At 41.1% G+C, this 18,408-nt stretch overlaps 1 protein-coding gene across 2 annotated transcripts; it reads right to left on the bottom strand.

The window, feature by feature from the left end:
* Positions 1 to 1,018: 1,018 nt before the first annotated feature.
* LOC146560700 (uncharacterized) lies at positions 1,019 to 15,777 on the bottom strand. 2 transcript variants are annotated; one of them, XM_085296106.1, is made up of 3 exons: positions 15,529 to 15,777; positions 1,810 to 1,985; positions 1,019 to 1,686 (listed from the first exon to the last, which is right to left on the bottom strand). In XM_085296106.1, exons 1-3 carry the CDS (start codon positions 15,532 to 15,534, stop codon positions 1,176 to 1,178), a joined length of 693 nt encoding a protein of 230 aa, XP_085152232.1. In that variant the 5' UTR covers positions 15,535 to 15,777; the 3' UTR covers positions 1,019 to 1,175. The 2 variants fall into 2 exon arrangements, with proteins under 2 accessions (XP_085152232.1, XP_085152231.1); XM_085296105.1 differs by lacking the exon at positions 15,529 to 15,777 and having other exon boundaries at positions 1,810 to 2,207.
* Positions 15,778 to 18,408: the final 2,631 nt, after the last annotated feature.

The following is an 18,408-nucleotide window of genomic DNA, read 5'->3' as shown; positions in this document are numbered from 1 at the left end:
CTACTATTCACCTTTATTACCAAGCTGTAATAGAAAGTGCTACCATGTATAATTTCAATATCCAATAAGCAATCTGTTTAAGGTCTTTCTATACATATTTCTGCATGTTCATTTCGTAGTACAAGTAAATTATTATATATATCTTAGAGGTTGCTTTAGGTGGCTGATAACCCCAGAGATGAGCAATCTTTAGAATAATTAAATTTATATCCATAATCACATATTGTGTATGCTACCGTTGTATATAGTGTATTATCTTCTTTCTTTTTTATTTGTCTGTATTTTTCTTCTGCTATCTGTACACACAAATTTCCCCAACGTGTGATCAATGAAGTCGTATCTTATCTTATCTTAGAGACTTGATGAGACTGCAAACTTATCAGTAAAGTTGTTATTAATATTAGTAATATTATTGCAAGATATATAATACAATAATGATGGTAAGTTTAACAAAAAGTGAAAAATCCAGTTGACTATAAACCCAGATAATTATACAGAAAACCTTTAAAATATTAAAGAAAACAATGCACTGCACAGCAGCAAAAAGAGCAACAACAATTCTTTGTACCTTTGTTAAATTCTTAAGCATTTAATAATAATGTTTCCCTTGAAATGTATGCAATTCATCTGTACAAAACCTCTATCCACATGACCAGCTGGTGTGTTTGTTCAGTCCAGTTATTTACAATAATATTCGAATATAGTGGTGGTGTAGAAACTTCATTACTAAATTAACTGTAATCAGCCAGCAAGCACAACCTCAGTACTAAAATGGTTATTGTATTGCAATATACAATTTTATACAAAACATACATATATATATGTGTGTGTGTGTGTGTGTGTGTTCTGTGTGTGTGTGTGTGTATACATATATATAGTTATATTCTTCCTTTGATCTGTTGAGCTAAGATACAATATTATGCTATCCTTATAATATATATATATATATATATATATATATATATATATATATATATAGTAAATACAACATTAATTGGAAATCTAAAACCAGAGCCACTTCAGCTGAGAGCAGTACTGCTCAGATTCTTGGTATTTATCTGTTGTTTGATGGCAACATTAAATAATATTTGTAAAGGATGCTGTTTGATTATTTTCTCTGTTCTATCTACATTTGACTCACTTTGACTGCATCAGCTGTCCTTTCCGTGTTACCATCAGTTACAGTGATAATCAGCTGCTACATCTGATACAGTGATGTTCATAATACAGCAGCACAGACAGACTAGCAGCTTGTCTATGCATCCTTTTTGCATGAAAAGGAACAAAATCAAGTCCACAAAAGGACAAAGCAGAAACAAGATTGAAACTGGAATGAAATGACAGAATAAATTTATATCTGCTAAAAAATCTAAAATTGGAAAAATCAGTGTGGGAAGAATCATGACAAAGTAGTTAAAGAACAACAGAACCAAAGTTCCCAGACTTCTTCGTTTGTCTTCAGTGGGCACTGAGGTGGCAGCAGGCAGGGCTGTGAAAGTCCAGGCTAAGCAGAAGATGGACATAGGGGCAGGAAGGAGGGCATAAATAATTAAACGTACAAATTCTTTTAAGATTATGGCAAGAGGAACACTGACAATACAAAAAGCCCAGACCAGGACACAGACCATCACAGAACTCCTAGTTTGTCTGAGGCAGTCCAACAGTGGGTAGGCAAAGAAGAAACATCTGTAACACAGGATGCGAACATATTATGATTATCACAGTACAGAATGGTATGTTTCTGACAATAATGATGCTTTCCAGTAGAAAACAACATTCATAGACATCCAAGTACACAGATGGAAGTACCTTTCCAAAGCGATGCACATCTTGAAGTAAAGACTGGCCATAGCACATGAGACGTGAATCATAACACAGATGCTTCGTTCCACTCTCGCCACCCAAGCAATCATTATACACATCTGGATTAGATTGGAGATGAGGAGGTTTGTGTAAAAGATGATGGGGACCTTAACTCTTTGCACCTGTAGGAAATACATGTTAAAATTAAATTTCCACTTTATTTCCTCTCCTTCACACACATATGTTATATCTTTCTTTTTACTTTCTTTTTTTTAACTTTCTTTTTATTGTTTTTATTTAAACATTGTACAGTGGGGGTAGAGGATAACAACAAACAGAAGATAAAAAGAAAGAAAAAAATGATAAAATAAAAAGTAGGTAAATAAATAAATAAACCAGGTGAAAAAAAGAACGTGTTGGGTCACCATTTTTCTACAATTTGATTATTTCTCATTATCAGTGTGATGGTCTTTATCCTGTCGAGTTTGTACTCAGTCCATTTCTCCCACTTTCAATGGTATTGATCTTCCTGAGTCCTTATTCTCTAAGTCAATTGTTCCATGATTTGTATTTCATCTATAATTTTGATCTATTCATCCTGCGATGGTGGGTCTATCTTGTACATTTTCTTGTGATTGCCAATTTACAGGCTGATAGCATAATTTTCAATATGTCTCTATCTTTGTTGAACACATTTCCTGTAATGACACCAAGACATAATAATGTACAAGACTGAGATACAGCATAACCCAGAATTTTAACCTATAACTAAATGAACATCTTCCTCAAATTTCTGGATTTTGGGAGAGAACCAAAATACATGGGAATGATTCACAATTACATCTCCACAGCTTTTCCAACACGGTTGTGGTAATGAAGTGTGTTTGTTCCTAATTCTGGGTGTCATAAAAAATCTAAATACATTTTTCCAGCAATGTAATCTTCAGGCACGTGTTTTCCAGATTTGTGACCATTCCTCATCAAATATGTTCAGTCCCAAGTCTCTCTGCCACTTCAGTTTTACATATGTTGTTGTTTAATCTCCTGGAAGTTCATAGAATTCCTATCTTTAATTAGTGTACATATCGCTGTTAATCCATTAGGAATCCACTGTTTAAATCTTTGGTCCATAGAACAAGGGAAAAAACCCTTATTATAAGCGATCCATTGAAGCAGTCTGAGCTCTTTTTCCAGTTTGATTAAACCATATTTTTAGCGTAAACTGAGTGACTAAATTCAGCTGTTTAATTACTCTCATTGCTTCTTCTCTGTCTCCTATAAGGCTGTGAATTTCTCTTCCTTGTACTGATTTTTCTAAATTCTTTCATTTGGCTGTAGCTAATTTTTTGGAAAAATGGTTTACAGATTTTCTGGAGGAGGACAGACATTTGTTTAGAACTCTTAAAGATGTTGAAGAAGCAAGCTCCTTTAAGCAAATACTTTGGTGTCCCTCCACTTTCAAAGAAATGTCAGAAGGAGTCCGAACTGCAAAACAAGCGCGTATTCTCGGAAAAGTGGTTGCAGGAGGTGAGCTGGCTTCAAACAAATGATGTGGTGCAGAATATGTGTGAGGATGGAGCTAATGATTTCATTTTCATGATGATGAATTCAAATAATTAGAAACGCTACCAGTGTTTTTCTTTCTTTCTTCTAAATCTTAAAATCATTCAAATACTCACAGACTCATAAAAAAATATATAAATATTAATTATTATTTACTTACTGCATAAAACACACAGTAGGTGATCAGTATGGTCAAAGGAAGGCAGACACACATGTTGATCCACATCATCACTTCAAGGACATAACGCTCTTCTTGATCATTTTCTGTGATGGGGTTGTTGTATATGAATCTAAGAGGACCTCTTCCTCTGTAAAACACTTTATGGCATAGCAAGTAAAGGAAAACACAGCAGAGTATTAGTGTAATTATTTAGACATTAAATTATTGATGACATTAGTTAAGAAGAAGCAACTTCTGCTGAGCTGAAAGTAAAAACATGAAAGAGCCTCAACTTGTGCCGACAGGGACACGTCTGTAAAATAAAGCTGAGATGAAGAAAAACCGGCTTAAAACCAGTTTGATAGCACTTGATTGAAACTTAACTGATTTTGGTCAGATTTTGTTAGATGTACAGAACTGTCTATAAAAATTTTATTTGCACAAATTTAAACATGTTGTTATGTTATTAAATCTATGATTGTGAATAAAATTGATTCAGAAATTCCTCAAAAAATGTTCCAACACACCAAAAACAGTAAAAAAAAATATAACAACAACTCTCTGCAGGTTTTTTTTAATTTTTGTAAACTCCTTAAAGGCTTAACTTTGAACATTCATTGGAGTCTAATATGTATGTGTACTGAATGAACTGGATGCATTCTATGGGTAACTATTTTGTTATTTTGTGTTCACCAGGATCACCTGTTGTATTTACTGCTATTTTATATAAAGATGTGAACACAAATGACTGATCTGTCATCAGGTCTCCATCAAATAATTTAATATAAACTTAATACATTACCTGCACACACATTTACATTAGCTACACTGAAACAGAAGTGCACGACAAGAACAAAGGAAAAGAAGTTAGTACCACAACTTCAGTAGTTATTCAGCTGTTCTAGTTATGAGTCAGTTTCTTCATAACTATCCTCGTTTTCATGTAGAGAAAATATGAATAAGTGTAAACTTTGGCCTTACTTGTCTCAGGGCTGCTTCCAGCTGAACCAGTGGGTAAAATCTGTAATGTGATGAGTTTGTCTTAAACAAGGAAGCTGTGGTGACCTACTTTACAAACCTCGTACTCACAGCAGCCCATGAACATGAAGCCAGCAGCAGTCAGCCAAACTAATAAACACAAATCATGATTTTGTTGTGAACATTCTCCAGTACTGCTGTTGCTAAAAGTAACACAGCCATTAGGAACCGAAAATAACATAAAGGAAAAATAACCTTTGTTACATAAAAGGTTTTTATCTCTGATGTTGATTATTTGGCATGTTTTCACAGGATTTTGAGTCATCCTTCATTTCTTGATATTTTTATTGGCAAATAGAAAAAGCTGGAGTGATTTATTACAAACATGTAGAAAACATACATTAGCTACATACAAAAACAGCAAGCACAGGAAAGCAGTGAGTTTATTTACAGTGGACGTAGCTGTTTAACTAAAACTGTCTTCAGGTAGTGGGTCTGTTGGTGAATGCAAGTCTCTGGGGTTTAATCCACACAGACACAGAAATTTGCTCACTAATCTCTCTCACACATGAACACCACTGCAGGGAAGCATCCAGGCTTTTGCACAGTGAGATTAACAATTTTCTGAGATATAACAGACTGACCAGACAGAGAGGTGCACTAACACTGGCAGTGCACCACTCAGGCAAAGAATGAAGGTTTGCTTCCAGCTTAAGTAGGCTGCCAGCAGACTGGGTGATGACCACCAGGTGAGCTTGATTATCCCAGGTGTGCCAGGAGGTGGGCGGATATCCAGGAAGACCCCACCACTGAAAGGTGGTTATCCAGAGACACACACCATGAGCGACAGAAAGGAAGAGAAAGAGCCCAAGGATGGAGCGAGACAGAGAGTACTGGCAGAAACGCAGAGGAGTACTGGAGATCCATGAGAGTACATAAGGCAAAAACAGAGTCTGCACAATTCTAATAATTTTGAAAGGCTCTATTTAATGTCACCACCTTTATTCAGAATATTTCTGTACCAAAAATTTTCAATTTGGACTCATCACTCCATCTGACCACTGATTTTCAGTCTAGTTCTTGTGTAATTTGGAATAGCCCAGCCGTTTATCCCTGTTTGCCTTCTTTAAGAAAGGCTTCTTCACAGTCATTCTCCCACTGAGACTTCTCACGCAAAACTCGAAACTGTTACACAAACCTGTCGCGGAAAAGATAGAAACAACTCCTTACAGGCGTTTGCTCTCTCAGGCTCAGCAGGAACAAATGAACAAAGAGTAGAAAAAACAACAGTTTAGCTTTAAGGCTGTTTTTAGTGGAAAAGAACTACGGCAAGTCTGCTGGTACAAAAAACACAGCCAAATTATCATACCTGCCTTAAAGGGGCAGCACAGTGCTATGTACAAATGCAGTTCATAGGGCAAACAGAGTTTCTAATGAGCTGGAAAGGCAACATTTGGTGTCACCACCTTTATTCTTAGGACTGTTGGAACTCTTTTGGGCAAAATCTTTTGCTGTTTCTTTAAGTAATCTTCAGAAGTTTTACTCCAGAGATCTTGGATTACATATCAAAGCCCTTTCTTGGTTGCTGTGTTTTTTTCCTATTTCTTTGTCACACTGCTTCAATAATATTGAGGTCTGGAGTCTGCAGAGGTCCGTCCATGACTGATACTGTTCCCCTGTGTGATTTTCTGTTCACGAATACTTTCATCTCATTGGCAGTGTGTTTGGGATCATTGTCATGCAAAAAAACAAACAAACAAACCCACTGATGACAGTTCAATCCCCCAAATTTTAATTCAGATTCAGAGCTGTTGCCACTGATATTCATAACAGTTCTTGTTTAACTGCAGAAGCCTAGCCTGTATCCTTAATAAAGAAAGGCTTCTTCACATCCATCCTCCCACTGAGACCATTTGTGATGAGGGATCAGTGAACAGGAGATGGATTGAGACAGATGCATGTGTAAAAGCTCTGTGTCAGGCCTTTGGTGTATTTTTCCTGTTTCTTAAGGACATGACAGATCTTTTTCATGACAAGGAGCTACTCCATCCTTCTTATACAGTTAATTATCATAATCTTCAGTGGTGTGAAGGTCCAGCTGATGGCTTATTCAAGAAGTCACAACCACAGACTTGTGTAGAAAATCAAAACAAGCATATAAGCAGGTATTCTAGTATCATTAGATAAATCTTCTACACAATAAGAATTAGGTTACTCATTAATTCTGCTGCAATACCCACACATGGAGTCTATTTATTTTGATTTTTAGTGAACACAAACTAAAACTATTTGGTTATATGAAAGCAAATGTGATTTCGTGAAATATTCAATGATTGTTATTTATTTTTTATATTTATTGCAGAAACTATCCATCTTTGTACAGTATAGGTGATAATTAGTGACAGCACATTTTCTTACCTTTCACTTGTGCTTACAGCACCAGACCAGACGGCTGATTCAGACAAGTACAGAATCTGCTAACAAAACTTGAAATACTGGTAGTTTCATAGATGTAATTATTAGCACTAAAACATTTTTATCTTCCACATCTCATATTTCCTTGTATACTGAACAGAGTTTGCTGCCAGGGTTGGAGGAAGAAAACATGGGACAGAGTGTCCTTTTTTCTCTCCGTTACATAGAAATACTCACTAGAGCAGCAGTTGTGAATTGATCCACAAATGGAAATAATCTGAAAAAAATGGAGCATATACAGATTTTGCCTAACTTTTTGAAGTCATGTTTGTAACTTCATGAGCTCCTTACAAACCTATTCTTCCTGTTTACACCACATTAAAACCCACAGACAGCAGTAGCTGAAGTGGCAGCAAATGTCTGATTGATGACATAGTTTTTTTTAAAGATTGTTATCTTCAGTAGGAAAGTGTGGCCTCTGAGATGTGAAACAGAAATAGGATATGAAAGCCTAAAAATTACACCAGTTTTCTCACGTCTAAGCAGACGACTGCTTCTCACCAGCAGTAGAAAAAAGTGATACAAAGCAGAAATCAAATCATGCAAAACATTAAAAAAAACAGGTACTCTAGTTCCTAGGTCCCTTTGTTAAAATATATGAGACGTTTCATACACATTTCATACACAATCATTTTGTATTTTGGTTCAGAAAATTATGAAGAACTGTGATATTTCCTTGAAGTGATGCTGTGACTTTTTGTCAATAGTTAAAGAATTACACATTTTACAAAGAGCAGTATTAATGATTTATAGAACGTAATTTCCTAACACATTACTGACCTTAGTTTTTAGACCTAAATATTTCTTCACACGGGCACTTAACCTCCTAGGACCTGCTGTAACGTCGGGTTGCGTTTAGTGGTTGAGAGGAGGCGGCAAAACACCTAGCAGGGTAGCCAAAAGAATACACACTCACGCTGGCGTTGGGGATTCCACAGTGTGTTCTTTAATATACCTTCTCTTCATCAACCATATAAGCCCGGTTGAACGGCTGCAGCTTAACAAACATAGCGCACAGTGTTCGTACAACCCATAACGTTGCAAACAAAGGTGTCTGGAGAGGTAAAACATAAAATCCGTCCCTCCTCATGTACTAGCGTGCAAGCACATGTCCACACCATCACAGAGAGAGAGAGAGAGAGCAGTGGCACAAACTGATGACACCATCAACCCTCGACTTGGGTGTCTTAAAGGGACACCACACCATAGTGGCTGTTACATATTCCCCCCCGGTTAAACAAAGGCTGTCCCCAGCCGAACACAGCAAAGGTACAGTTCAAACTTAACCAGCCTCCATACATGGTCAGCAGGATAAGACGTTAAAACCAAAATAGGGGAATGTACAGTCCAAAATTGACAACCTGGCATACATGACAGTGTCCCACATGGTGAATGCCCATTCAAATAAATGTCAAAGAAAGAAAATAAGCTTAGGATAGCCAGGACAATGACAGAATGAAATTCCCTCTTATTGTTACATTGCGTTTCCACCGTTTCCCCAAAAATTGCAACAGTAAGCATGAACATATCACCACAACATGAAAACAGTGCCAACATGAATCGTAGAAAACTCAAACAACGGTCCTGTGACAACAGTAGACCACATGAAACACATCAGAAAGCAAACAAGGTCACTTTATGTCAAATCTGTCAGTATGAAAAGGGTTGGTCCACCTATTGACCGACCAGTCAGCGGTGACCCTAGGAACTCGTCTTGGTCTGAGGTCATAAGAACCTCTAACAGCACACCCATCGGCAGCAGGAGGTGAACTGTTAACCTCTGTCTCCAGAGCAACATCAGCAGTCTCTTGGAAAGAGTTCTGGTCCATGACAAGCGGGGCAGCGTCAGCACAGTCAAAGTCAGTCTCAGCAGGGGCGTTGCTAAAGACCGCGGGAGTTGCGTCAACCGCGTCACAGTCAATGCGGCCCGGGACTGAAAGAGCAGGAGGCAAACTGCTGTCCGGGACACTGAGATCCAAAGCTGCTGTAGCATTTAGCTTCGCACGCTGGCTAGACAAAGCTGAGTCCCAGGTATGGAATGGTTGCATGTTCGCAACATGAAAAACTCCCACTCTCTCCCCAGTGTCCACTGTGGTGAGAGAGTAATTCACATCCGACATCCTCTTGGAGATGCGGTAGGGACCCGTGTAAAGCGGGGCCAACTTAGCAGAGAAGTTGGACGATGCATCTGATTTTGGGTGTGACTTTACCCTGACGAGGTCCCCAACTTCATAAGAAACCGTGCGACGTCTCAGATCATAGTAGCGCTTTTGCCTTTCATGACTCTCTCCGAGCACCAAGCGAGCATGTTCGTGAGCATCCCGAAGCGAAGCTCTCAGGTTATCTGAGTGGGATGTTTCCGGGTCGCTCAGTCCCTCCCAGGAGGGTTGAGTGACAAGGTCCAAGGGCGTGTCCAACTCTCGCCCATACAGCATCATGGACGGACTCAGGCCTGTGCTCTCGTGAGGCGCAGTGCGCAGTGCAAAACAGATCTGGGGAAGATACTTGTCCCAAGAGGTGTGTTTATCCCCAACATAGGCTCGAATGGCCGTTTTCAAAGTGCGATTTACACGCTCAGTTGCATTCGTTTGAGGATGGTATGCAGTTGTTAGTCTGTGTTCAGTCCCAAGAGTCAACAAAACATGCTCAAAGAGTTCACTGACGAAAGGCGTTCCCCTATCAGAAATAAGGTGTGAGGGAGAACCATGTCGGGCAAAAATGTCAGTAATGAAATTGTTCGCAGCAACTTGAGCAGTGGCTTCTCTCACAGCACTCACCTCGACCCATTTTGAGAAATAGTCCACAAAAACAAGGATATAAGCATTCCCCCTTTGTGTGCGGGGCAGTGGGCCAACATAGTCCACCCCTGCGTACTCCCATGGTCTTTGTGGCTGGATAGGGACCATAAGGCCTGCTGTTTTTCTTTGACTCGGCTTAGTGGTTTGACACAAACAACATGAGACCACATACTTTTTCACGTCAGAGTTCATGTGTGGCCAGAAGAATCTGAGACGCAAGCGTGCCAGCGTTTTTGCAATGCCCAGGTGTCCAGCTGTGGGATGATCGTGGTAATATTTGAGCAGATAACCACGGAGGGCAGTAGGAGCAAACAGTTTAAGCTGCTTGAGTGGGTGGAGACCACACTTTGTCTTTGGGTCGAGGAAATAGAGGAGACTGTCATGGACAACGTACTGTTCCAGATCTTGATTATTCTCCCCCGTTTGTTGGTCAGTTTCCAGTTGATTGAGCAACGGGCCTGTGACTGGGTCCTCAAGCTGCAGCTGACGAACATGCAGGCGGTCCGAAACAATCACAGAAGGTAGAGCACGAAGGTCCATGCTCCCAATCACGGCATAGGGAGGGAGAAGATCAATGGGGGCATCCACATCTGGTAGAGGATTACGGGAAAGGGCATCGGGCACCTTATTACGTTCTCCAGGTTTGTGGATGATGCTGAAGTCAAAGTCTTGAAGGCGCAGAGACCACCGAGCAAGCCTGCCAGAGGGATTCGGTCGAGACATCAACCACTTGAGGCTGCTGTGGTCGGTGTAAATGGTGACGTGCAAGCCTTCGACATAGGGTCGGAAATGTTCCAAGGCCCAGATCACGGCCAGACACTCCTTCTCTGGAGTTGAGTAGGGCTTTTCCGATTTGTGCATAGCCCGGCTAGCAAAAGCTACAGCAACGTCTTTGTCATCCTCATCTTTTTGCATTAATGCTGCCCCAAGACCAGCATCGCATGCATCAGTGTGAATGAAGAATGGACGCGAAAAATCTGGGAACCTGAGGACCGGCGCTGAGGTTATTGAATGTTTCAGAAAGTCCACAGCTGCCTGGCACTTGTCATCCCAGTGAAACTGTACGTCCTTTTTAGTGAGGGCGAAGAGTGGCTCTGCATGGCGGGCATAGTCCTGCACAAAGCGGCGATAGTAGCCAGTCAGGCCAAGGAACTGTCGCACCTGCTTTGTTGTGGTCGGCACTCTGAAGTCAGTCACAGCTCTCACCTTGTCAGGGTCAGGATGAATGCCAGCCGGCGTAACCCGATAACCAAGGAAGGTGAGTTCTGAAAGGCAGAATTGGCATTTGCTCAGCTTTAAAGAGAGGCCAGCGGACTGAAGCCTACCAAGGACCTCTTTTAAGTCAAGCAGGTGTTGCTCAAAGGTCGGTGATGCGACAACAATGTCATCTAGATACACCGCGCAGGACTTATAAATCAGGCCAGCTAGAACATTGTTCATAAGCCGCTGAAAAGTCGCAGGGGCGTTACACAGGCCGAAAGGAAGGACTCTGAACTGAAACAGGCCACAGTGCGTGATAAAAGCAGTCTTTGGTTTAGCTTCTTCAGCAATGGGGACCTGCCAGTAACCTCGAGCGAGGTCTAGTGTTGTGAGAAACTTCCCTCTCGACAGAAAGTCCAGTGATTCATCCACTCGCGGGAGTGGGTAAGAATCCTTCACGGTCAGCTGATTCAGACCACGGAAGTCAACACAGAACCGTGGTTCGCGGGGGGGTTTGTTCACAATGACCACGGGGGCTGCCCATGGTCCTGATGCAGGTTCGATGATGTTATCCTGTAGCATTTTTTCCACTTGCTCTTCTATGATCTGCTTTTTAGCTGGTGAGGTGCGGTATGGTGGCAAGTTAACAGGCTTTGCATCCCCAGTTACAATGACATGTTCTGCCAGAGAAGTGCGACCAAGGTGGCCATCAAACAGGTCACCAAAACTATTTAACAACTCCAACAGTTCTTCCCGTTCCTCAGAATCCAAGTTAGCTTCTCCAGCCTTATCATGGAGTTGCGGGGTGTTCTGCAGGGTCATAGTTCCACACTCAAGATCAGCTTCCACAAAGCCATTTTCACAGAGTTCATCAAGACATGGGGGATTATCATCCATAATTACAGTTCTTGTTGGGACATGTATTGTCAGTGAAGTGCGAGTCATGAAGTCCATCCCAAGAACAAAGGGGGATGACAGGTCCTGCACTATCACAAACCGCTGATAGACTCGCTTGCCCATAAATCCAATGGTCAGCCAGGTTATTCCTAATGGACTGCAGTTGGTGCCATTGGCCAGTCTTATTGGGGGAGAATCCCACGGATTCTCTAATGACTGGTTTCGGTGTCTCTTAGATAACAGGTCTGCATTTACTGCTGAAAGAGATGCTCCTGTATCTAGTGTGGCATCCAGAGCCGCCCCATTAAAGTTCACTTTAACTCTGAGAGGGGTGTTCCACGATGCTTGCGAAGTTCCATCTTCAACGTGATTGAGCACTGGTGGCACACTTTGATTTGACAAAGGCGATGAGGGCTGAGTTATTGGTTGGGGGGAGGGTTGCCCCTGTGAAACACTCTCCCCCCCCTGAAGTTTCCCGGCCTCCTGCCCGTTGCTCTCGTCTCCCTGACCCCGCCAGTTTCATCTGGATCGGCAGGCTGAGTTACTGGATGTTGGTCAGGAGACAGCGTTTGGGGAAGCTCCGGAGCCATCCTGGGAGAGTGTCGAGCTCCCTGAAAATCAGTGGAACAGTTAGGGCACGAACGAGAGGTAACACCAGGCATGGCACATTTGAAACAGCGGGGTCCTCCCTCAGCTCTGTTTTTCGGCTGAGCTCGGGAGGGCCGTGAAAGGTTAGTGCCAAGAACAGAATGCAGCTCGTGGGCACGCAGCACTAGATCAATTACTGACTTTACAGGCGTTCCGTACAGCGCTACTCTGTACTTCTCCACTGCGTGTTTACAGATGAGCTCAATTTGCTCCAGTTCAGATGGTGGGTTCCTCAGTCTCCTAAATTCACTGAGCATGTGGGCAACAAACGTTGGCAGAGGTTCTTCGGGGTGCTGGAAACAGTCCAGGATGCCTCTCAAAATCTGCTCCTGGTTGTCAGCAGGCAAGAAGACGGTTCTGAAAAGTTCACAAAACTTAGCCCATGTAGATACGTGAGGAATGAGCACATTAGACCACTTTCTTGGTTCCTTAGCTAGGAAGTGTGGCAGCTCTCTGAGGATTTGGGCATCTGTTAGGTCTAAGGAGGTTTTATAAGCAGCAACAGACTGCAGCCATTCTTCCGGGTGAAGGCTGCCGTCATTAGCGAACACCTTGGGCTCCAATTTAGCTTGGTGCAATGCCGCAGCAAGGACTCTGGTTGTATTAATTAGCTCCAGTGAATCTGAGTGAGATTGTGACAAGGCTCTGGCGGGCTGCGTGGGGCCAGGTGTTGAGATAGATTGCTGCGTTTCCCTGGTTGGCAGGCCTGGCACATATGGGGTAGAGGAGGCCTGAGGAAAAGGGTGAGTAATCTGGGCAGCTGGCACTTTTGGGACTGGTCGTTTTTGTTGAGTCCACTGCTCCAGAATATTCCTCTGGAGGTCCAAAGAGTCATGAAGACACTGCTGAAGCATATCAACCTCTGCTTGCAGACTTTGCACTTTATGCCCAAGGTCAGCAGTACTATGTCTGGCAGTAAGTCGGTTGGGGTGTAACATAAAGTCTATATCATCACACATGTCATTCAAGTCAGGATGAGTAGCCATAATACACACTTATCAAAGACCCAAATCTATACAAGGTAGCAGTTAAGCAGAAATCAACTTCAGTTCTGGTCACACAAAAGTATATGAAACATGTGAATTCTGAAGTTTAGCTACACATGTCTTATCTGACTTTGAAACGTGGAGGTGGAAGGAGCAAACACCCTGGATCAAAAGCATTTAGGTGTAAAATAGATCCAAACTTACGAGTAACTGAGTATGAGCAACACCTTTTCAAGTCAGATGCACTTAAAACAGCATTTCAATAAGGACAGATAAGCCAGTGAGAATCAATAGCAAATCAGTTTGAAATATAGACAGCGGTCTTTTTTTTTTTTTCCTTTTTTTTTTTTTTTTTTTTAAATACACTCACTACATCAGTTCGGCGATTTTCCAGAGGACACCAAACTTGTCCAGTCCTGACGCGGTATAGAGGTTTGTCCCGTGGAAAAGTTCCCACTTGCAGAGACCATACGAACGAAGCAAAGTCTGCAGCGTGAGCTCAGCTGGCGAGGAAGAAAAAAAATCCGGTGTGCTTTACTCCGCTTACGTGTACTTCAGAAACTATGAAGAAACGGCATCCATCTCGCGTCCAAGTAGCGTGAATCCACGTTAATCCAAAAATGTCGCAGTAAAGGCGTTCGGCAGATGACGATAATACATCCCGAAAACAGCGCTGCGGCGGCTCCACTCGTTGCCGTAGAAACACACTTCCGTGATCCGGCGAATCGGACGTCCGCGTCGAGGCCAGCCTGGTCTGTCTCCGCGAAGTATGGCAGGCTACTACTAGCTCTACTTTGCCGCTATGTACCTTTCAGTGTATCAATCATCCGCTGCTCGAAGATACTGCATACTGAGGTCCAAGAGAAGATGTTCGGGCGCCATTTTGTAACGTCGGGTTGCGTTTAGTGGTTGAGAGGAGGCGGCAAAACACCTAGCAGGGTAGCCAAAAGAATACACACTCACGCTGGCGTTGGGGATTCCACAGTGTGTTCTTTAATATACCTTCTCTTCATCAACCATATAAGCCCGGTTGAACGGCTGCAGCTTAACAAACATAGCGCACAGTGTTCGTACAACCCATAACGTTGCAAACAAAGGTGTCTGGAGAGGTAAAACATAAAATCCGTCCCTCCTCATGTACTAGCGTGCAAGCACATGTCCACACCATCACAGAGAGAGAGAGAGAGAGCAGTGGCACAAACTGATGACACCATCAACCCTCGACTTGGGTGTCTTAAAGGGACACCACACCATAGTGGCTGTTACACTGCCGTCCACATATGTGGACATCTCATTTTGGGATGTCTAGACCAAAATACAAAATTTTACTCTACAAGGGCCTGATAACCACTTATAAGGACAATATACTGCAAATGTTCTATTGAATTTTAAAACAAATGTCCTCATATATTGATCTTATTTTTGTCAGAGATAAAATCCGGTAAAAAAAAAAATATATATATATATGTAAATTCTTTGTTTTTATATTCATCAGGTCCCAAACAGCCCAAATAGCAAAGAGAATTTAAAAATGCTGCCATGAAAGAGTTTGGGTCTTAGGAGGTTAAACTGAAGGAAAAAACCCGATGATGCGAGGTGAGCGCTTCAGTTTGTCACAAAGTGGAATGAATGTGATTGGTTGAACAGGTGTTCTTGCTCTGTGTTCTGTTTGTTGCGTTTCCATCAGCGTCAGAGACTCAGCAGCAGATTAGAATCAAGTATCATAACATTTATACATTTAATAAATACACGCATGTTCTCGCGACAATGCGACGCACTGTTTGCTCTTCATTCAGTGATTTTAGTACAGCAGGCTTCACACGGTGCACATATAAAACATATTTCTCCTGAACAGAGCCGCTTGCTGTGAAAACGTGGATTTTAAACCTGAACGATCAAACCTGCTCCGACAGTTTGAGTTTTTCTTCTCTCAGCTGTCCTGCTGGAAAACTATCAGCACAGTTGATGAACGACCGTTTTTTAGTTTCAGAGATATGAGGGATATTTCCCAAAATCTGACCTGCATCGATCCTCCACTCAGTGTCCGTTGTTACCATGGTTACTGCACACGCTGTGTGAATTAAACAGCTGACACTGCGGTAACTCCCGGCGAGTGTTTACGTTTTCATTACAAAAGAATTATCTGACTTGACTTAAGTTAACTTGGATAACTTAAGTCAACTTGGATAACTTAAGTTAGGGAGTATCAGAACTAACGTCAACGTGAGCTGTTTCCTCGGAAATCTCGACTCGTGTTGACGTTCGAACGACAAACTGGTAAGAACTGCACATCACTACACTGAAATATACAGGCTATTACTGAAATACACACGCTATGTTATAAACTCTAGTGGTACTATTAACATGTTTAGTTATAAAGGACACCTTCTTGCCTTTAGTCTTATTCATGAGCATTATTAATTGTCTTCTAACACCCAGAAGTCAGCACGATGTGTTTCATAGTTTCTAACAAGCATTTTACTTCTCAACGTAACATGATCGAAACACCGACATCTGCTTATTGAACAAAAACAAAAGAACACAAATCAGATGTGAATTTGATTTTTTTTTTCTAATTTTAATTAACTCCAAAAATTCTAATAGACAGCTGAGCTCAGAATAGAATAATCATCTCTGGACAGGCTGGAGGCTTTCAATATCCACCTACTGTACAACTATGCGCTGAAACTTTAATCTGAGCCAAACTGATTTTCTTAGGAGTAAATAAAATAGTGCTATTTAACGAAGCCACTGATGTCTCAGTGGACGCAGTATTTTAACCCAGCCACGCGTGACGGACACTCGCGCTCATACCAGGTCAGAGCACCGACGGAGCTGCGTTGCATAAGCTGCTGATCATATGAGTCTGATTACTGCTTTGGCAGGTCTCCTTTTAAAGTGGACATGAAAATCATTTATACCTTGCTGTCAAAATCTGACATATTACTGTGTTGTTTAATAAATAAGTGTTTACAACTTTTAGAACTTTTCTGCCATCGTGTGCCAGTCCAGAGTGTGACGTCACAGGGTGTTCCCTGGCTGTGCTGCCTTCCTGCTGTAATATTCAGGATTGTAAAGCACACGAGAAATGAGGACTGTGTGGAAGAGAGAAAGTGTTAAATCCATGTGAGAGCAGTGCTCCATAGCAAGGGTGTAGATTTGGTTTCGGTGTTGGTGGGGACCGAAGCCTGCCCTGTTTCTTTTTTTTTTTCCTTTTTGTTTTTGCTTCTTGATAAAAAGAGGAGAAACATACTTGCCTACATATGCTATTCTACCTGCTTTTAAACCATTTAAAATCACAATTCATAGTTCTATATGTGAATTATATAATGTTAAATTACTATTAAACAAATGACTGCCTAAGTATTTTAGGCTTTAGTTTACTTCAGCCATATTCCATAAAAATCAGGTATCATACAAAAATAAAAATAGCTTCAAATACAGTCATGACAATAAAAGAATATGACTTTAAGGACTTAACAACATTACTTCAGTTATAGTACACCAACATCTCTGACACATTAGCACTAAGGGAACACTGAATGACCTGCTGGTTTTTGTCCATAAAACTACTGATGTAAGATGACCACAAAGTAAAAGATCTCTCAGCAAAATTATGCAACATTTTAGGCACTATTGCCCCGATCAACTCAGTGAGCTGGGATTTTTTATTCTAAACATGGACTACTGTTACAGCAACAGACATGGACTACATGCCCCACACAACAAATCTACACCCTTGCTCCATAGCGTAAATTAGCCTTTAAACATGTAGTATTTCATGTCCAATTTAAGCTCTTGGTCCAACACCTCCTCTGAAATGTGTTCATTCACAATCATTTTAAACTTAACACTTGTAACTGTAGGATGTTGTGGTGTGAGGGGGTTTTGTTTTTTTTACAAAATCTTTTCTTTCACTGATATAACAGTAAAGGTTGTGAGAAAACTGAATTCACAGACACTTCAGTTTTTTTCCTACAAACTTTATTAACCAAAACACACACAAAAGAATTCAAAACTTGGCTGGGATCCACGAGGGCAGAAGATCTACTCTTGTGTTTGACTCACGTGTGCTCACTCAGTTATTTGACAATAATGGCTGATTGTAAGCAGTGTTGGTCAAGTTACTTGAAAAAAGTAATCAGTAACTAATTACTGATTACTTCCCCAAAAAAGTAATCCCGTTACTTTACTGATTACTTATTTTCAAAAGTAATTAATTACTTAGTTACTTTTTAAAAACACGATTTACAACCTGAAGAGGTGATAAAGTGATAGATCTTTCAGCCCAATTCTACTTTTTCTACATAATCCATCATACAAAATGTAATCAAATGGAAAAGTCCCTTTTTTTTAACTTGTTTTATTAGTTTTAATCTTTTAACTTTATGCATCAAGCAAAAATGTAATTATATGCAACATTCTCTGACTGGAAGAAATTTGTTTAATATTTAAACCTTTTTTCTGCACATTCCAGCACATAAATTTATTTTTTTTGTGTGTTTACACTCAGTCTTTAAATAGATGCAAGTAAAACACAGCAGAAAATAAATAAAGTCAAAGACTGAGCGGTCCTTTTGCTCTATTTTCACCTGTAAAGCAGGAGCAGGGTAGGCGGAGGTTTACCCTGGTGCAGGTGTGCCGCAGCGGTCAGTGGAAGGATATGGCAGTTTCTCTGTGAATTTCCCATTACGTGGTTGCGCACTCGGTGCTTGCTTGGAAGTTTAGGGTTTTTTTCGCTGTAAAAAGAAGTTTTCTTCCCACGCACAACGGACACTAATGTTTTTGTCACTTTTTATGGAATCAAACTCAAAGTAAGGTCAGTACTTCCATGCTTTAAACGCTGCACGCTCATACTCTCTCCAGTACTCGATATATGATCCATTGTTGATCTGCACAC

This window comes from Mchenga conophoros, linkage group LG13 (genome assembly GCF_057382185.1).
Source record: "Mchenga conophoros isolate Kocher_MC1m ecotype Shallow Benthic linkage group LG13, M_conophoros_male_GT1.1, whole genome shotgun sequence".
Classification (NCBI taxonomy): domain Eukaryota; kingdom Metazoa; phylum Chordata; class Actinopteri; order Cichliformes; family Cichlidae; genus Mchenga; species Mchenga conophoros.
Note: the sequence above shows the minus strand (reverse complement) of the source record. Positions and strands in the feature narration are given on the sequence as shown.